At 39.4% G+C, this 16,862-nt stretch overlaps 1 protein-coding gene across 2 annotated transcripts in view; it reads left to right on the top strand.

The window, feature by feature from the left end:
• EFL1 (elongation factor like GTPase 1) overlaps window positions 1-16,862 on the top strand; it is a 117,275-nt gene that overhangs the window by 20,206 nt on the left and 80,207 nt on the right. For both annotated transcript variants that reach the window (XR_746387.3, XM_003921674.4), the window contains exons 8-14: window positions 4,015-4,138; window positions 5,839-5,915; window positions 6,630-6,766; window positions 7,375-7,497; window positions 9,512-9,611; window positions 15,194-15,345; window positions 15,609-15,775. Coding sequence is in view for 1 of the 2 variants with exons in the window: in XM_003921674.4 (XP_003921723.1) it covers window positions 4,015-4,138; window positions 5,839-5,915; window positions 6,630-6,766; window positions 7,375-7,497; window positions 9,512-9,611; window positions 15,194-15,345; window positions 15,609-15,775 (880 nt within the window). In the remaining variant the exon portion in view is untranslated. The remainder of the gene's footprint in view (window positions 1-4,014; window positions 4,139-5,838; window positions 5,916-6,629; window positions 6,767-7,374; window positions 7,498-9,511; window positions 9,612-15,193; window positions 15,346-15,608; window positions 15,776-16,862) is intronic.

Below are 16,862 nucleotides of genomic sequence, written 5' to 3'. Positions count from 1 at the left end.
GAATTTCTCGCACTATTTGACTGACAGTGATGAGAGTGGACGTCCTTCCTTGTTCTTGATCTTAGGAGGAAAGCATTAAGTCTTTCACCATTAGAAATAATGTTAGGGCTGCAGGCTGTTTTTAGATGTCCTTTACCAAGTTGAGGAAGTCCCCTAATATTCTTTTTTCTGCAAGTCGTTATTATGAATGTGTCCAATTTTGTCACATGCCTTTTCTGTATTGATAAATTTATTTGTATGATTTTTCTTCTTTAGCTTGTTAATATGGTATATTGCATTGACTGATGTTGTTGAATACCGAGGCAGTCTTGCATTCTTTGTAGATTTTATATACAATTGATTTTTAACTTTAACTTTATTCTTGAGTAAATTCAAATGTATACCACAAAAGGATCCCACTTTATTCCTTAGCTCAGTTAATTTCCTGTCATTTTTTTATTTCTTGAAGTTATTTATACGTAGATGAAAAAATATATTTATATCAACTTTTATACCAGCAGTAGCAAAAGTTAGTATAGCTTTATTGAGGATGTATATATGCTAGATATTGAGTTAGTCACTTCATTTATTTTGCCAAATTCTGACAACACATTCCTTTGAAAATGATATTATTGTTTATTATATAAGTCTCAAGAACACTGAGTAACTTTTGTTCAACATCACTCAGCTACTAAGAGGTAGAGCTGATATTAAGATTTAAGTCTGCCTGGCCCTGAAGCTTGTGTTTTCTTGACATGCTACTTCTCTGGTATCTTCTCTGTGGGGCCTGAAGATCCTTATTTCTTCTCACTGCTGAGGCCATATGACAGTGATACTGGATTTCAGAATGGGCTAGGTAATTGATCACATTTTTTAACTGTAACAGTTTCTGACTTGTGGAATCAAAAAATCCAAATGTAGATAAAAGATTATTACTTTGAGAAAATGCCTGTGGTTTGGAAAAATAATAATGACATAACTTTAGTTGTGGGCTTAATATTGCATGTAATTTGCAGGGATCATAGAACCAAAAATGATGCACTAGGAGAAAACAGAATCTCTTCAGTAAATATATATCAGTATGACTTAGAAATGGAAAGAAAGAAAGGATCAGGAGTTGACCAGAATGGAAGGCTTGGGAGTAACCGAACAAATCTCTGGCTTCATTTTTTAAAAATGTATTTTCCTTTTTACATAAACTTGTTCTCCAATTTCCCTTTGACTATATTTTGTCTTGGGCAGTGTAATATAATACCATAATTTTCTGTTTGTAATAAATTATAGATACCTTAGTCCATTTTGATGCCTGAAAGGTCATACCAGACTTAAATAAATTGAGGTAATTAGTATATGATAAAATAGAAATTGTGAGGCCGGGCGCAGTCGCTCAAGCCTGTAATCCCAGCACTTTGGGAGGCCGAGGCGGGTGGATCACAAGGTCAAGAGATCGAGACCATCCTGGTCAACATGGTGAAACCCCGTCTCTACTAAAAATACAAAAAATTAGCTGGGCATGGTGGCGCATGCCTGTAATCCCAGCTACTCAGGAGGCTGAGGCAGGAGAATTGCCTGAACCCAGGAGGCAGAGGTTGCGATGAGCTGAGATCGCGCCATTGCACTCCAGCCTGGATAACAAGAGCGAAACGTCATCTCAAAAAAAAAAAAAATAGAAACTGTGAACCTGCTAAGAATTTGCACTTTTCATATATGGTTGGTGGCTTGTCATTATCACTTTCTAGGCCTCAGTTTACTTATCTGAAAAAAGAATATTGGGCTAAGATGATTCCAAGACTTTCTTTAGGTTCATTCACAGTGATTCATTCATTCAGTCATATAATAGGGTCAGACCTGTTGATTTCCTGATTTGTGATCATTCTGCTAGTAAGCCACAAGGTGGGAGGCTTGTCCTTTTCTTACAGTGATTTTCGTAAGTAATTTAATGTTTTATGCTAATTTTAGTGTAAATCACACAAACTGGGGGAAGTGCATTGTGGAAGAAAAAGGAATGGGGAGAAAGTTGAATGGATAGAATAAGGGTAATTTATATAGCCCTTCCTTTTGACATTTTTAGATAGGATCAGCCAATAAATGAATGTTCTTCTGTATTAGACAAGGTCAGATTTAGAGATTGGCTAGTGTCTGTTCTCAACAAGTTGATATGTTAATTTATGGAAAAGTAGTGGTAGAAATGAAAGCACCAGAGACTTTTTTCCTTCCAATTTTCCTCCAAAATGTCAGTGAATAGGCAAAGTTGACAGCTGCATGTGCCACAAAAGGTGGAAAATGAGCACATTTCAGAATGTGAAAGATGGTTCTATAAACTCTCTGCAGTGGGAAAGGATTAACAAGTGTGACCAGGGGCTGAACCTGGGTCTTCTGCCTAAATCTATCCTGTTCATTGATGTTAACCTGGGAGAGTCCACTCTGAAAAGCAGAAACACATTGAGTTGGATGGGAGCAGCAAGAATCTAAGTTCTTGTTTTAGATACATAGAACTGAGTCTTCAGCCTTATAGAATAGGGCCAGGAGAGAAGAGGCAATGAAAAGCCCTTTGTTTTATGTATCTCTGTGTAACTGTGTCTTAGAATTCTGTAGTTAACATTAATCCACTGGGCAGCTTGGAAGGTAAAAGGGTGTGTGGCTTAGTGGTTTCATACTTGACTGATTTGTCATTCAGGAAGATAGGTGACAAATAGATCAGAAGTGTTGGACTATAAATCTCTCTGCAGGTCTCTTAGAATCTTGTTTGCAGTTACTCTGTAGAGGATATGAATTAAAATAGAATTCAAGAATAGAGAAGTGCTAGAAATTGTCAGTGTTTAAAAATTGTAACTAATCAATGACGATAAAAGCACTAGCAATAATGTGAGTCCACAGTGGTTGCCTCCTGTTATCTCCTTCCATGTGTAGATCCGAATTGGATTCGCAAATCTGCATGGCGGGTTGCAGCCTGCCTTGCAAAACTGGGTGCTGATAAATGAAAAGCCACAGAGATAAGCGTGTCCAGACTTAACATCTGGAAGTAAGGCTCTGTGGGCTGTTCTGGGTGTGCTGAAACGCAGGAAGCCAGGGAGGCCTGACTCTTCTTAGGGATCCACAGGGAAGGCAGCGAGGCAGAGCCTGCTTTCTTTTTGAGGCACGGGAATTCTACCAGTGGATGTCCGCCTTCCGCCTTGTCTTCATTTGTGGAGGAGTGATTGAAGAGTTATCAGCGAACAACAATAGTTTCGTTTCTTCTTTTCTAATCAGTATACTTTTTATTTCCTATTCTTCTCTGATTGCATTAGGTTGGGCTTTCAGTATGGTGTGGGAAAAAAACGGGATATCCTTTTTTTTTTCTCCCCCCCCGAGCAGTCATCTGTTATGATGCTGGTTCTTTGAAAATTCTCATCTCAAACCTTACATTAAACTATATTGTTCTCTAAAGAAGAGGTGTTTCTTAGGTCCTTTATCCAGACAATGCAGACGCTATATATAGCACCCTTACTTGACCTCCTATGCCTGGAGACCATGGTGGTAACTGGTTTCTCTGTGGGCTGATGCGAGTTAAGTCAGTGTGTGGATGTTTACCTTTAATCTGGGATAATCAAAAACTTGTCTTGGCAGGTTGTAGCTCAAGAGTTTCTTTCCTTTGTGAGCAACAGTCACAGGAGTGAGTAGCTGAAATAAAGTTGCATTGTTGGCATAGTTGTGATGGGCAGCTTGAGCTTGCATTTTCTTGGCCCTGGTTTTATCTTGTTTTACATGTGCAAAATTAAGAAAGAAAGCTATATTGCAATTTACATTAGTGTAGACCTGAGCGTAGGCTTTGGAGCCAGACCGCTTGGATTTAAATCCCCACCTCACATCTTCCCTGTGTGCTATCTCTATACTTCGTTACCCTTTTCTGTAAAATGGGGGAACTTTGTAGGATAGTGGATTAAGTTTAGTAATACATGTGTAAAGAAGTCTGAACAGTACCTGTCACAGAAATGTTCAAATGTTAGCTATGTTAATCGTTGTTATTCATAACATGAACATTTGGTCTTCTTTCAGAATTGAGCACTTTGCCAGAATCTACAGTCAAAAAATTGGCATCAAAAAGGAAGTTCTTATGAAAACCTTGTGGGGAGATTACTATATAAATATGAAGGCTAAAAAGATTATGAAGGGTGATCAGGTAATGTAGTATATGTCCCTTCCGATCATTCTTACCCTATGTAAACCTATACTGTAATATCTTTAATAAATGTGATTCAGCTTTCATTTACGTAGGTGAGTTCATGAGGGGTTTTTTACTGTATGTAATTGGGAAAGGCTTACAAGTCTTATATATAGGTATTGTTCATATACAGTTCTTAGCTCTTTTAAGTATAGTGAGCAAAGAGCTGCTTTTTCTTTTCTTTTTTTTCCAGAAGACCAACAATCTTAGATCTTGGGCACCTGAAAACACACATTTTGTGCCATACACTTGTTTGTCTCTGTCACCGTCAAGAGATGTCTCTTCTAGACATCCCTGCATGGCTCACACTGTACTTCCAGTCTCAGCTGAGGCCTGATCTCACCACACGCTGGTCATAGTGCAGTGTAGATGGGGAGAGGTGGGTGCTCCCTGAAACCCCTTCTATAGATAGAAATGATGTAGGAATGCTGTCATATGCCCTCTAAGGATACTTTTCTTGGAGCTTTATTTTTTTTTAATGTAAAAACCAGGATTTCATAAATGTATTCTCATTGAAAATCATATACATTGCTTTTTAGAAAGTACTCACAAGTATAAAGCCACAGCAAACAAAAAGTCAGAAGCCATCACTGCTAGCAGATGGCTGTAATTTCTTTCATTCTTTTGACGTAGATATATACATCCCTCAGTTGAGATTATACTGTTTGCACAATGGAGCTGGCTTTTTGCTTTTTTCATATCGTGAACATCTTCCCTTGCCATTAAAAGCTTTTTTTTTATAAACAATATGTTTAAAAGGGAATGACTATAGCTAAGTGGAAAGAGCATGCCTTGAGAGGTGACTCTGTTTGAATCTTGGCTTCACCACATATTGGCTCTGTGACTTTGAGCCCACTTATTTTATCTGTAAAATTGAGATAATAGCACTTACAGGATAGTTATGATTATATGAAATAATTCAATAAGCACTCTGTTATTTTATTTTGTGAGAGCACTATCATTTATGTAATCATTCTCTTAAGATTGGTCATCTTTTTTTTCAAATATTTTGATATGGTAAGTAGAGTTATGATAGACCTCTTTGTGCATAAGTTTTACGCCTTCATGATTACCTTTTTTTTGACTCAGCATTCTAAGCCAATGACTTTTAATTTCTTAATACTGTTGCCAGTAGTTCTTCAGACAGGAGATATCAATTTATTAATCTATCCCATCTCATGTATATGGAAGACTATACACCTCAAGGTGCTCCTGCTATTAACTTTTTGCCTAGTTTGATAAGACAAATGATGTGTCTTTTTGGGTTTTCAAAATTTCCCTATCCTTGTGAACTTTTAGAAATATGTTTAAGAATACTTTGTTTCCTATAACATAATTTTACTGCAGTGCAGAGTGAAGTTTTAGCTCTTGGCTTGGGTGCCATGTGTATTTCTTTGGTGACAGCGATGGTAATATGACCCACAAATGGTCATATTACTTGTAAAGTCTCTGGTTCCCAGAGGAAAGAATGGTGGATTATTACTGATTGTGGATTATTGACTGTTTAGTACATTCTTATAATTACTTTCATCTACTTTATTTTTGAATAAATATTTTCAAGTAGAAATGAAACATTAATAATAAAAGCATGTCAAGAAGGAATATATAAATGCCTATTAAATGTTCAGGAACTTATGCCCATATATTCTTTTGTACAGGCCAAAGGAAAGAAACCTTTATTTGTACAGTTGATCCTGGAAAATATATGGAGTTTGTATGATGCTGTCTTGAAAAAGTAAGGCTCTTACAACATTGTTTACTTTTAGGCATCTTTAGGCAGTATAATTTGTCTTACTTTCCAGTGTGATGAGTCGTACTTCAGAAAGCTGAGATGGACTGAGAAAGTGAGCAGAGCTTCTACCGATGAGTTGATTGCAGGGCTTGGAAGTAATTTAAAGAAGTCTATGTGACCCCGCTAAAGGGCGATGTTGGAGGGACAGGACAGCAATATCTTACAGAGTGCTGAGGTGAAGAGAGAACAAGACGGAAGGAAACACTGGGCCTTTGTTCATGCACACCCAGGTTTTAAAAATGGTTATTAAAGAACAAAAGGTGCTTGATACCAGGATCATTAATGGGGAACTTGGGAAATAACTCATCTGGTACAAGTTTGCTATAGTGAATTTACTTTCTCCGTTACTCCTGAGATGGAATAATGACTTTTTAGCGCTTACTTGTGAGACTGCTTTACCACTTGTACCACTTGCCGGAGGAGATTACGGAGAAGTACTTCCTGGGAAGTCTTAAAGAAGAATTCACTTGAACATATAAGAGGAGAGGTTGAGGAGGCCTCTTCTGTGGCACGATTCCCTTCAATCATTTTTAGCTTTTTTTGAAAAAGTAACACGTTAGGGTAAAAATATGCCAAATAATGTTGGGTTCCTTTTCCTCACTGCCTGTTTATATCTGCATATGACTTCTTCCCCCTCCAATCTTGTGTTTACTATAGGGACAAAGAAAAAATTGATAAAATAGTGACTTCTTTAGGATTAAAAATTGGAGCCCGGGAGGCACGACATTCAGACCCTAAAGTTCAGATCAATGCCATTTGCAGTCAATGGCTACCCATCTCCCATGCTGTTCTTGGTATCCTTTATTTTCATGGTTTCTAGTGAGGTCGTTTTGATGAAGCAAGAAAAAACAATGTGTTATGGCAACCAGGAAATTTTCTGGAAATAATATTCAATCCAAAATAAGTCTTCTGTGCTTATTTAGTTTTCCGCCATGAAACTGTATTAAATACTTTAATGATTAATACACTAATACTAATTTGTGTTAACATTACTAATAGTGAACTCTTAGTTCTTTTTGTATTTGTTTAGTAATCCGTCAAAATAAAAATGTTTGCACTAAGATTGAAGTATGGGTAGATGATTTAGATGTTTGTGTTAGATAACTGTTTCATTTCAAGATTACCAGTAGCCGACCTGCTAAGCTCTGTTCTCATTTGTTCCATGTGCGTCAGTGTTAAAGTATCTGTCGTGAGGATCATTTCTGAGCTTTAAGGAGTTTGTGAACTCCCTGAAACTGTATGCATGTTTTGAGATGTGATGCATAAAGTAGTGTTGCCTTATAGCACAGGCATTTTCTGTATGGACAGACTTTGTTACCTCAATATTCAGTGCATAGAGTGAATCGTTGCCTTGGCGGGAGGCACTGGCTCAAGGTTTTGAGTCCTTAACAACAGACTTCAGCTATGGTGTGTCAGAAACTTCCTAGTCCCCTTGATATCACAGCCGAGAGAGTGGAGAGACTGATGTGCACAGGATCGCAAACATTTGACTCTCTTCCACCAGAAACTCAAGCACTGAAAGCAGGTGAGGAAAGATGGACCTGTTGGAATATACCATGTCGTTGACTGTTCTGCATCCAGGCAGCTCTGGACCAATTTGCCGAATGCCACTTTGCCAAATGTCCACTTCTACAAATGAACAATTTCACAAATGATCATTTCCCCAGTTTTGCTTCCCACCCGCCACCCAAAGGTTTTCTTGTCACAGCCATTTTGTTCAGCCAGTAGGGTGAGAGAGCAGCGACTTCCTGTACATATGCTCCTCATGAGAAAAGAAACTCCCATTCTGGGGCTTTGTAGGCTCCGTGAAATTTGTCCCTATGTATTTTCTTGTCTCTAATTCTTTTCCTCCAGTTCTATTGCTTTTGTAACTCTGCCCCCAAACCATTACACTGTTGTTCTCGGCATCACTGTCGACTTCTGCTTTGTTAAATCTAATGGCCAGTTTTCAGTCTTCACACTACTAGATCTGTCACTAGCATTTGACGCAGTCGATCACTCCTCCTCCTTGAAACGCTTTCTTCCCTTGACTTCTAGGCTTCCACTGTTTCTATTCCCTTGCTTCTGCTTTTCTTCCTGTCCGCCTGGCTGCTTATCCTTAATAATCTCTTTTTGTGATTCCTCCCCATCTCCGTGGCTTTTTAATGTTGAGGTGCCCCAAGCAAGGTTCAAGTCATTGACCCTCATCTATTTTACTTGCAGTCACTCTTTTTAATAATCTCATCCAATCTCAAGACTTTAAATGACAACTACATACTCATAATTTCCACAATTGTATATCCAGAGCATATCTGTTTTCTGGATTCCAGAACTCCCTCTCCACTCTGCTGTCTAAGAAGCATCTCAACTTCACATATCCCAAACTGGGTATTTTATCCCCAAGCCTGCTCACCTAGTCATTTCCATCTCAGTTAGGGGCACCTCCATCTTTTCATTTACCCTTTCTAAAAACCTTGGAGTCATCTGTGGCCCTTACATTTATCTCACACTCCTACATCCAGTCCATCAGCAAATCCTGTCTATTCTTCCTTTGAAATACAGAATTCAACTACTTCCCAACGTTTTTACTTCTGCCTCCCTGAGCCAACCAATAACCATCTCTCACCTGGTTATTTTAATCATTTAACAAGTAGCCCGGCCAGGGAGGATGGCTTATGCCTATAATCCCAGCACTTTAGGAGGCCAAGGCAGGTGGATCGTATCCCTGCTTCTGATCTTGATTTCCCTTAGTGTTTTCTCAATATTGCAGACAGAGTGATCCTCTTAAGATACGTCAGGGCATGTCCACGCTTCCGCTGGCAAAACTTCTGATACATGTTTGATTCTTACTTCCTGTGGTTTTCTTTTTTCTTGTTTAAATTTTACTGTTGAATTCTTTGTATACAAATTATTTTAACATGAGCTGATAGAGTTGTTTTAAAAACATTCATTAACCAATGGTTTTATACCTCCAATATAAGCTAAAGAAAATGTTCATATGTTAATATGAAATTATGTTAAAATTTATGTACTTAGGGAGAATTGGTATCTTCATAGTCTTGAATCTTAATTTATTTCTAAGCATTTGTTAATATCATAATACAGTATTCTTAGACATTTATTTTGTAACTTGTTATTGTGGAGGATTGGAAAAGCTATTGATTTTTATGTATTTTGTTAACAAGCTACCTTATTGATTGGCTTTTGGTAACATTCCTTATTTCTATCTTTTCTGTACTTCATACAGTGAAAATGTACTAGTGCTTATAGTAGGTGGTTAACCTTATTGCACAGCTCTAGCTTCCATAGAGGATCCCTCACTTTGTCAAATTTGCTGCTTTTCTTTCCTTATTTCTGCCAACTCTGTTTGCTCTTGCTCTGCTCTTCTTTCCTAGCAAGCTTCTATTTTTCTAATTAAAATCTATCATAGTTGGAAAAAGTTGTAAACTTCTTATGTATTTAGATGATGCCATGATCTAAACATTTTAATTGTTTTCCAGAAAAATATATTTTTTTTAAATAATGGGAAAAAATAGTGACATTTTTTCCTATTCGTTTAGCTTTTATGAAATGTGGAAGTGAGGACACTGCTCCAGTTATTATATTTGTTTCCAAAATGTTTGCAGTTGATGCTAAGGCCTTGCCTCAGAATAAGCCAAGGTAAGGGAAAGGGGAAAGTTGGGCTGGGCTAGGAATATGGCATATGTTTGGTGGGATGTACTTGGGGTGTGGGTGAGGGTTCACAGATAATGCTTTTCCTCCTCAACCCAGAATTCACATCAAGCCAATCCCCAGGGTAGCACACAATTGGTACAGAAATGTGTCCTTTTGTGATACCTCTGCAAGAGAAAGCTATTGAAATCAGCTCTGGGATACTGAATTGAACTGATGTAAGTTTGAAGAGTAGTGTTAATAGCAGTAGCAACAGTTAAGTTTTATTGAACATGTCAGGGGAGTTCTAATCTCAGCCTGCCTTGTCTCATCTAATTCTGTCTACCTCAGTAGAGATTATGAATGTATGAGAATTTCTGCTTCTCTGTGTGTATTGTGTATGTATGGTGTGGTAAGTGGGGAGAGGAATCTTTCTTACGTTGCAGAGTCTTGGGGGGTCTATCTCTTCTACATTTTCTATTTTTCATGTGTGTTCCCCTCCTTCTGTCTCTGCTGCTTTCCCCACTAGTTAGATTCTGTTATCTCTTGTGGATATTGTTACAGCAACCTCCCAGCTGGTTCTCCTGCCCCATCTTTAGTTCCACCAGTTCCACCGATTCACTTGGCATTCTTCCTTTAGAGTGATCTTTATAAGATTCAGCTGTGAAGGTGTAAGTTTCTTGCTGAAAATCCCTTAATGATTTTCACTGCCTTGAGCAGTTTTGATTCAAGTGTGAAGTGTTGGCGATGATTTCAGTGGTACTTAGGGAAACAAGTTTTAATTTAATTAGTTGTCATATTTATTTTCATGTGCATTGCCTATGTATGTCAAGTGATAAAGCTTTTACAGTAATGAGATTTTAAAGTTTTATTGAGTAAAAATGTCCATTTATATAAGTATTAAATAATATGCAGATATAGCAGAAGTCATGAAAATGATATGTGAGTGACTAAAGGTCAGATCAGCAGCCTGCGAAAGAAACTTGACCTGTCTTAGTGGCATTTCAGACCCAGCATGACCTGACCTCAAACCATGTTTGACTAGATTTTTATTTCTGTTTCTCTAACATACTAGTTTCTCTAATATACTAGTGTCTGAACAAATGTATCTTTGCTTGTGCTGTTCCTCCATCTAAGAAGGCTTCTTTTCTGCTGATAAAATTCTGTTTGTCCTTCAGTAGAAAGGTTATGTATTGTTTTTAGTACTTCCCTAATGATTTGGACATGGGAGTATTCAATAGTTTTTGCCCTGAAGATGAAGAATAGATGAATGAGTAAACAAAGAGTGAATGAGTGAATATCCGAATGAGGGAAGGAATAGGTCGGTGAATGTGTGAATGAGTGGCTGGATGAGCGAGTAAATGAGTGAATAATGGAAGGAATGAATGTCTAATTTTGTATCGAGGCTACTCCCAGATAGTATTTCAGTGCTACATGTAGTGACAGTTTCTTGTAGTAACAGTTTTAGGAGACTGGATGTTTTTTGGCTGTTGAGAGTAACTGAGAGATTCCAGTAGAATCATTTCAGAGAATATCAGATAACTGGAAACTTGCTGTTAAGATTTTAAATATATGTATTTATGTCATTTAAAATTCCTGCCTCTACTCATCCTTTGTTTTCTTGATGATGAACAGTAGTGTTATTATGCCTCCACTCTTAATTACATTTTTGTGAACATTTTTCTTAATAATTCATCATATGCTTTTCTGATTTTAGTAAATTTCTGGAAGTGCAGTTCATTCTATTCCATGAAGTTGTTTACTCATTTTTTTGGTCATTTTTTATTTAACCAGTGTATCAGTTTCAACAGTTGTTATGTAATAATACAGTGTGTTCAGGTATTCCTGGAGATCATCATCATTACTTGGTTCTTTTCCATCTTCTAGCTGATTTTTTTTTTCATTTAGGTTTTATTGTTTTTAAAATTTGGGGAAACGTACCATTGGAAATGGGTTTGATAGCATTTTTATCTGTAGTGTATTAGATATACAAGCCAGGAATAGCAGAGTATTATTTTCCTTTAGTATATAGAGTACTGGGTATTAGTGATATGTGCCAGGGAGAAAATAAAGCAGGAAACGGGATTAGGCACCCACAAAGCCTAAAAAAATTTTTCCCCTGACTTAACGAAGACTCTGACCTTTACTCACTGCTCAGCAGTGCCACTGTGGCTGTAACTGAAGTGTGGGATGTTACAGGACTTTCTCCTTTGTTCTTGGGTTTTTGCCTCTTTGCTTTGCCCCTTCAAATTCACCTTCCAATCTGACATTTGACTCTTCAGTCAACATCCTCACCTCTGGTCTCCTTCATCTCGGTATCAGTGACTATTGTCCCTTCAGGAAGTAACCTCCATGGTTAGTGTAACTTGACATAAATAACTTACCTCTCACAGCTGTTTCCTTACAAGTAGGGCCTCATTTTCTTCTAATTAAATTTCTCCTTATTCTCAACAAATACTGGACACACAATGGGTACTTTTTACACATCCTTGCTGATTACCATCTGCTTTGTTCCTCTCTAACGTCATTCCTAGTGCCCACAACAGTGCATGGAGCACAGTGGTTGTTAACTGGGTGGATGGTTAGATACATAAATACACAGCAAGCATTTATACAGTTGATGCTTACCTAATGACCGTACATGCTGATTATTCCAGATCACTTCATGACTTAGGCAGAGAAGGATTTAATCTGCAAGGGGAACAAATACACTTATTTTCTCACTCAAACTAAAATGAAACCACATCGACTTCAGATGATGATTTTTGTCATCTTTAATTTTTTCTGAAGGAAAGACACAACATGGTGATAATGAGCATAGACTTTAGAGCCACACAGATCTGGAGTTGAATTATGGCTCCTCCATTTAATATCTGTGTGACCTTGGGTCAGCTTACTTAAGTTTTCAAAATCTCCTTTTTCTTATAGGTAAAATAGGAACATGATACCTATTTTATTTAATTGTTGTGATCAGTTGTGTGCTATAATATATGTGAAGTGATTAACACAGTCTCTGTATCGTCGTGATAAACCCATTGGAAGAAATCATTTCTCTTTAGATGCTAGCAGATACTTTTGGTATTTTTTCCTTCCTACACTAACAATAAAAATGTGTTCTGCATTTATATTTTAATTCACACCTTACAGACATTCTTATGAGTTTTTAGCAAAAGTCTAGAAACAAGGAATGTTGTCTACAGATTGGTTGAAGGAACAGCTGGAGTGCTCAGCCTAGGGAAAAGAAGGGATGGGGGAAGGCATGAACGCAGGTGATTCAAAGGAAAGGGGAGGGAAGCAGGTTTGTTAAGACGCTGCTCCAGAGGACGAACTGCAACCACGGCTAGAAACTGTGAGGAAGCAGAGTTCATTCTCTATTTGAAAGTTCTGACATTTAGAGCTTCCTGTAATGAGGAGCTTGTGTCCTGCGGTGGTAGTGTGGCCTCCTAGTGCCATCAGTTTTGATTTCCTAACGAGACACCTGACCAAGCCAGGCTCAAGGATTGTTTCTCGTGTTTTTGTAGTCTATTGCACAGCGCAGTGACCTGCAGCAGAGTGGGTCTGAGCAGAACGGCCTACTCTTGGAATTGAACTCATCGATTTTGAGGGGCAGGTGCTAAGGAAGGCAGAACTAGCGTGTAGTGACACTAGGACTAGAGAAGTCTTGTCTAGCAGACAGATATCTGAAAAGTATAGCAGTGGACAGTCAGTGATTTAAGCAGTCACCTTCCAGGTTAGCTTATGAAATAGAAAGGTAGAAGGAGGGGCAGGGCACGGTGGCTCACGCCTGTAATCCCAGCTCTTTGGGAGGCCGAGGCGGGTGGATCATGAGGTCCAGAGATCGAGACCATCCTGGTCAACATGGTGAAACCCCATCTCTACTAAAAATACAAAAAATTAGCTGGGCATGGTGGCGCATGCCTGTAATCCCAGCTACTCAGGAGGCTGAGACAGGAGAATTGCCTGAGCCCAGGAGGCGGAGGTTGCGGTGAGCCGAGATCGCGCCATTGCACTCCAGCCTGGGTAACAAGAGCGAAACTCCGTCTCAAAAAAAAAAAAAAAAAGAAAGGTATAAGGAGTTGGCCACTTTGCATCAGGAGCCCTAGGGTATGTGGCCATTTGGAAGGCATGTAGGCAATACCTATGCAGAATGACTACTTGCGTGGCTTCTAGTTCTTAGGGACAGGGGAGGGGAATATGGCATGGCAAGGTGGAGATGAAGGTTATCAGTTAGGTGTGTGAGGTCTGAGATTGGAGGAGAAAGCAGGAATCATAATGTCACAGGAAAGAGACATAAAGTGTTGGGACAAGGAAGAGTTGTTCAGCTTCCAGAGCTGGATCATAAAGTTGGGACCAGAGGATTAGCCCGAGTGCTTTGATGCTCAGTCCCAGAATACAGGGCTAAAGATGCTATTATTCTACCAGCCTTAGGACATGGATTGGTCTTGTTCATATGTTGGGGTTGAGCATGCAGAGAGGTTCATAACGACTCCTACATGGGAAGGGATCCAAGGCCTAGGAAACAGGCCTAGTTTCCTTTTTTTTTTCTTTTTTTCTTTTTTTTTTTTTTTTGAGACGGAGTTTCACTCGTTACCCAGGCTGGAGTGCAATGGCGTGATCTTGGCTCACCGCAACCTCCACCTCCTGGGTTCAGGCAATTCTCCTGCCTCAGCCTCCCGAGTAGCTGGGATTACAGGCACGCACCACCATGCCCAGCTAATTGTATTTTTAGTAGAGATGGGGTTTCACCATGTTGACCAGGATGGTCTCGATCTCTTGACCTCGTGATCCACCCACCTTGGCCTCCCATAGTGCTGGGATTACAGGCGTGAGCCACCGCGCCCGGCTAACAGGCCTAGTTTCTACCTTTCAAACCCAAACTCCCAAAAAGAATGCCCATTTGTATTTGACTTAGTGCTCCCCTTTTGCCAAGACCTTTTTAGTATTAAAACTCTAAATACCTTCTCTGTGTCCTGACAGACATGAGGGTAATTCTTTAGGAAAAAGAGTTTAATTACCTCGCCTACCTCCTCTCATTCTCACGCCCAGAGAAGACCACACATACACACCCACATACTCCCTTTCTGTGATGGTACTTCTTGGGTCTAACACAGTGGCTGATCACTTCAGTTCGACCTTCTAGTCCTGATGAATTGCCAGTACTCATCCTGACCTTGAACCCTTCGTCTTGAACCCCAGTTATTGAGGCCTTATGCTTGTTTCCCTGCCAGGGCTGTTCCAAGCCCTGATATCTGTCACTCTTTCCCTTCCTTCTTCCTGTTCTCTGCCTATTCCAGAAGGAATAAGGTGTCTGAGAAAGGTTCCATACTGTTGTATGTTGTTCCATTTGGGGACTTGGGCTCTTGCACGTCAGTTCATAAGCTCGGAATAGTTGGGACACAGCATTATTGGAGGATGATAGGCCCTCTCCTATTGCTACAGATAGGGAGAGGACTTGTAGAAAACTGCCTGGAATGGAGCTGGGACCAATCTTCATCTTATCCAGCCGTATCAATACTTGCTATTTCCCTACTTGAATAAATTGAAAGATGCTTGATGTTGCCAGATGATAACGTATTTGCGATACCCTGTAGGCCTCTCACTCAAGAAGAAATTGCTCAGAGACGTGAGCGTGCAAGACAAAGGCATGCAGAGAAGCTTGCAGCGATGCAGGGTCAGGCACCCTTGGAGCCCACCCAAGATGGGAGTGCCCTTGAAGCATGTCCAAAAGGAGATGAGCCAAGAGGTATAGCTTTCTTACACAGGCTCTGTTGCGAAGTGTTTGCCTTTTTTGCTTAACTTGGGACGCTCATCCTTTAGTTCTTGAGCTTTTTAAGCTTTAATCATAGTTTTTATCAATATTCTTTTCATTCTTGTTTTTGTTTTTTGTTTTTTTTTTTTCCCTGAAACTGGACCAAACATCATATTCACTCTTCCTTTTGTGTTTCCAGACAGTTCTTGAATTAAAGAGGGCATTCTTGGCACTAATTATCTTTTTGTTTCTGGCAGGTGATGAGCAACAGGTGGAAAGTATGACCCCTAAACCTGTGCCCCAGGAAGAAGACAACCAAGAGTCTTTTATTGCATTTGCTCGAGTGTTCAGTGGTGTGGCTCGAAGAGGAAAGAAAATTTTTGTCTTGGGGCCCAAATACAGTCCTCTTGAGTTTTTACGAAGGGTAAGAATTGCAAGTAAAACATTTGTATATTGTTTCTCAGGGGTCTGATATCTTTTCACATTTGGTTGGGACTGGTGATGATCTTATTGGTAGACTTACTTTGCCTCTGGCAAGGCACACTCGAGTGACTGTCTGTCTCTCCTTTGGTGTTGCTTTGATAACATTTGTCATGTATGTCTCAATTAGTAACATTTAGGAAACCAATTCAGTGTCTGAACCAAAGTTTCAGGCCTTATTTAATTATAAGGCTTTTCTTTTCAAGGCAAGAATCACCTGTGGTTAGAGAAAAGAACTGCTAAGAGAAGATGTCATGCTGGAGCCAGGGCAATGGCTGATCTTTGAGAAATGGGAAGTTCCAAAAACTAGCTGGCTCAAGCCAAAGGTGTGGGCAGTGAGCAGGTGTTGGGCAGAAGTTGCGTGGCACACAGACCCTGAGACTGGTCAGGAGAGTGTGTAAGCAGGTGAGCAGGCAGCATCTAAAAATGCCTGAGCCAAGGGGCAAAACAGATCACAGGATAGAGATGTCTCAGAACGTTTTTCGAAGTGAGCAAGATATATACATCGTAATTAAATCATAATTAAATCATAGAGGTCATGGGATGAAGACGGTGCCAGAGGCCCAGGTAGCCAGTCTGGATCAGCACAAAGCAGTAAGTTAGGAAACTGTCAGCTGGCACTGTGGAACATCGTCACGAGCAGAAAAGCACATGCTCCTTTCTGTGCAGGAAGCAGCCGATCTGTAGATAAACCAGGGAAGCTGTGGTACTTGGCTACAAGTGAGAGAAAAGGAGATAGCAGTTAAGAAAGTCTCTGCCATCAGTTTTTCTTTGCCTTCAATGGTTTTTCCATCAGTTTTAGCAGTTTAGTCCTTGGAGAGTGCAGTGCTGTGTGTCAGTTAAGCAGTCTTTATTAAACCATATGGCATGTTCTAATATAGCAAGAAGGGGCACAACACGTGGTGTGCCTAGGGTTATATTTTATGGGAGTCTGAATTTGATATATGTATAAAAACTCATCTATGATTATCTTGGCTTGGACATAATTGATAGTTAGCTGTTTTTCAGTAAGGGTAAAGTGTCAATTGTTT

The sequence above is a fragment of the Saimiri boliviensis genome, chromosome 5 (genome assembly GCF_048565385.1).
Source record: "Saimiri boliviensis isolate mSaiBol1 chromosome 5, mSaiBol1.pri, whole genome shotgun sequence".
Lineage (NCBI taxonomy): Eukaryota > Metazoa > Chordata > Mammalia > Primates > Cebidae > Saimiri > Saimiri boliviensis.
The sequence above is the reverse complement of the archived record's forward strand: the minus strand, read 5'-3'. Positions and strand labels throughout refer to the sequence as shown.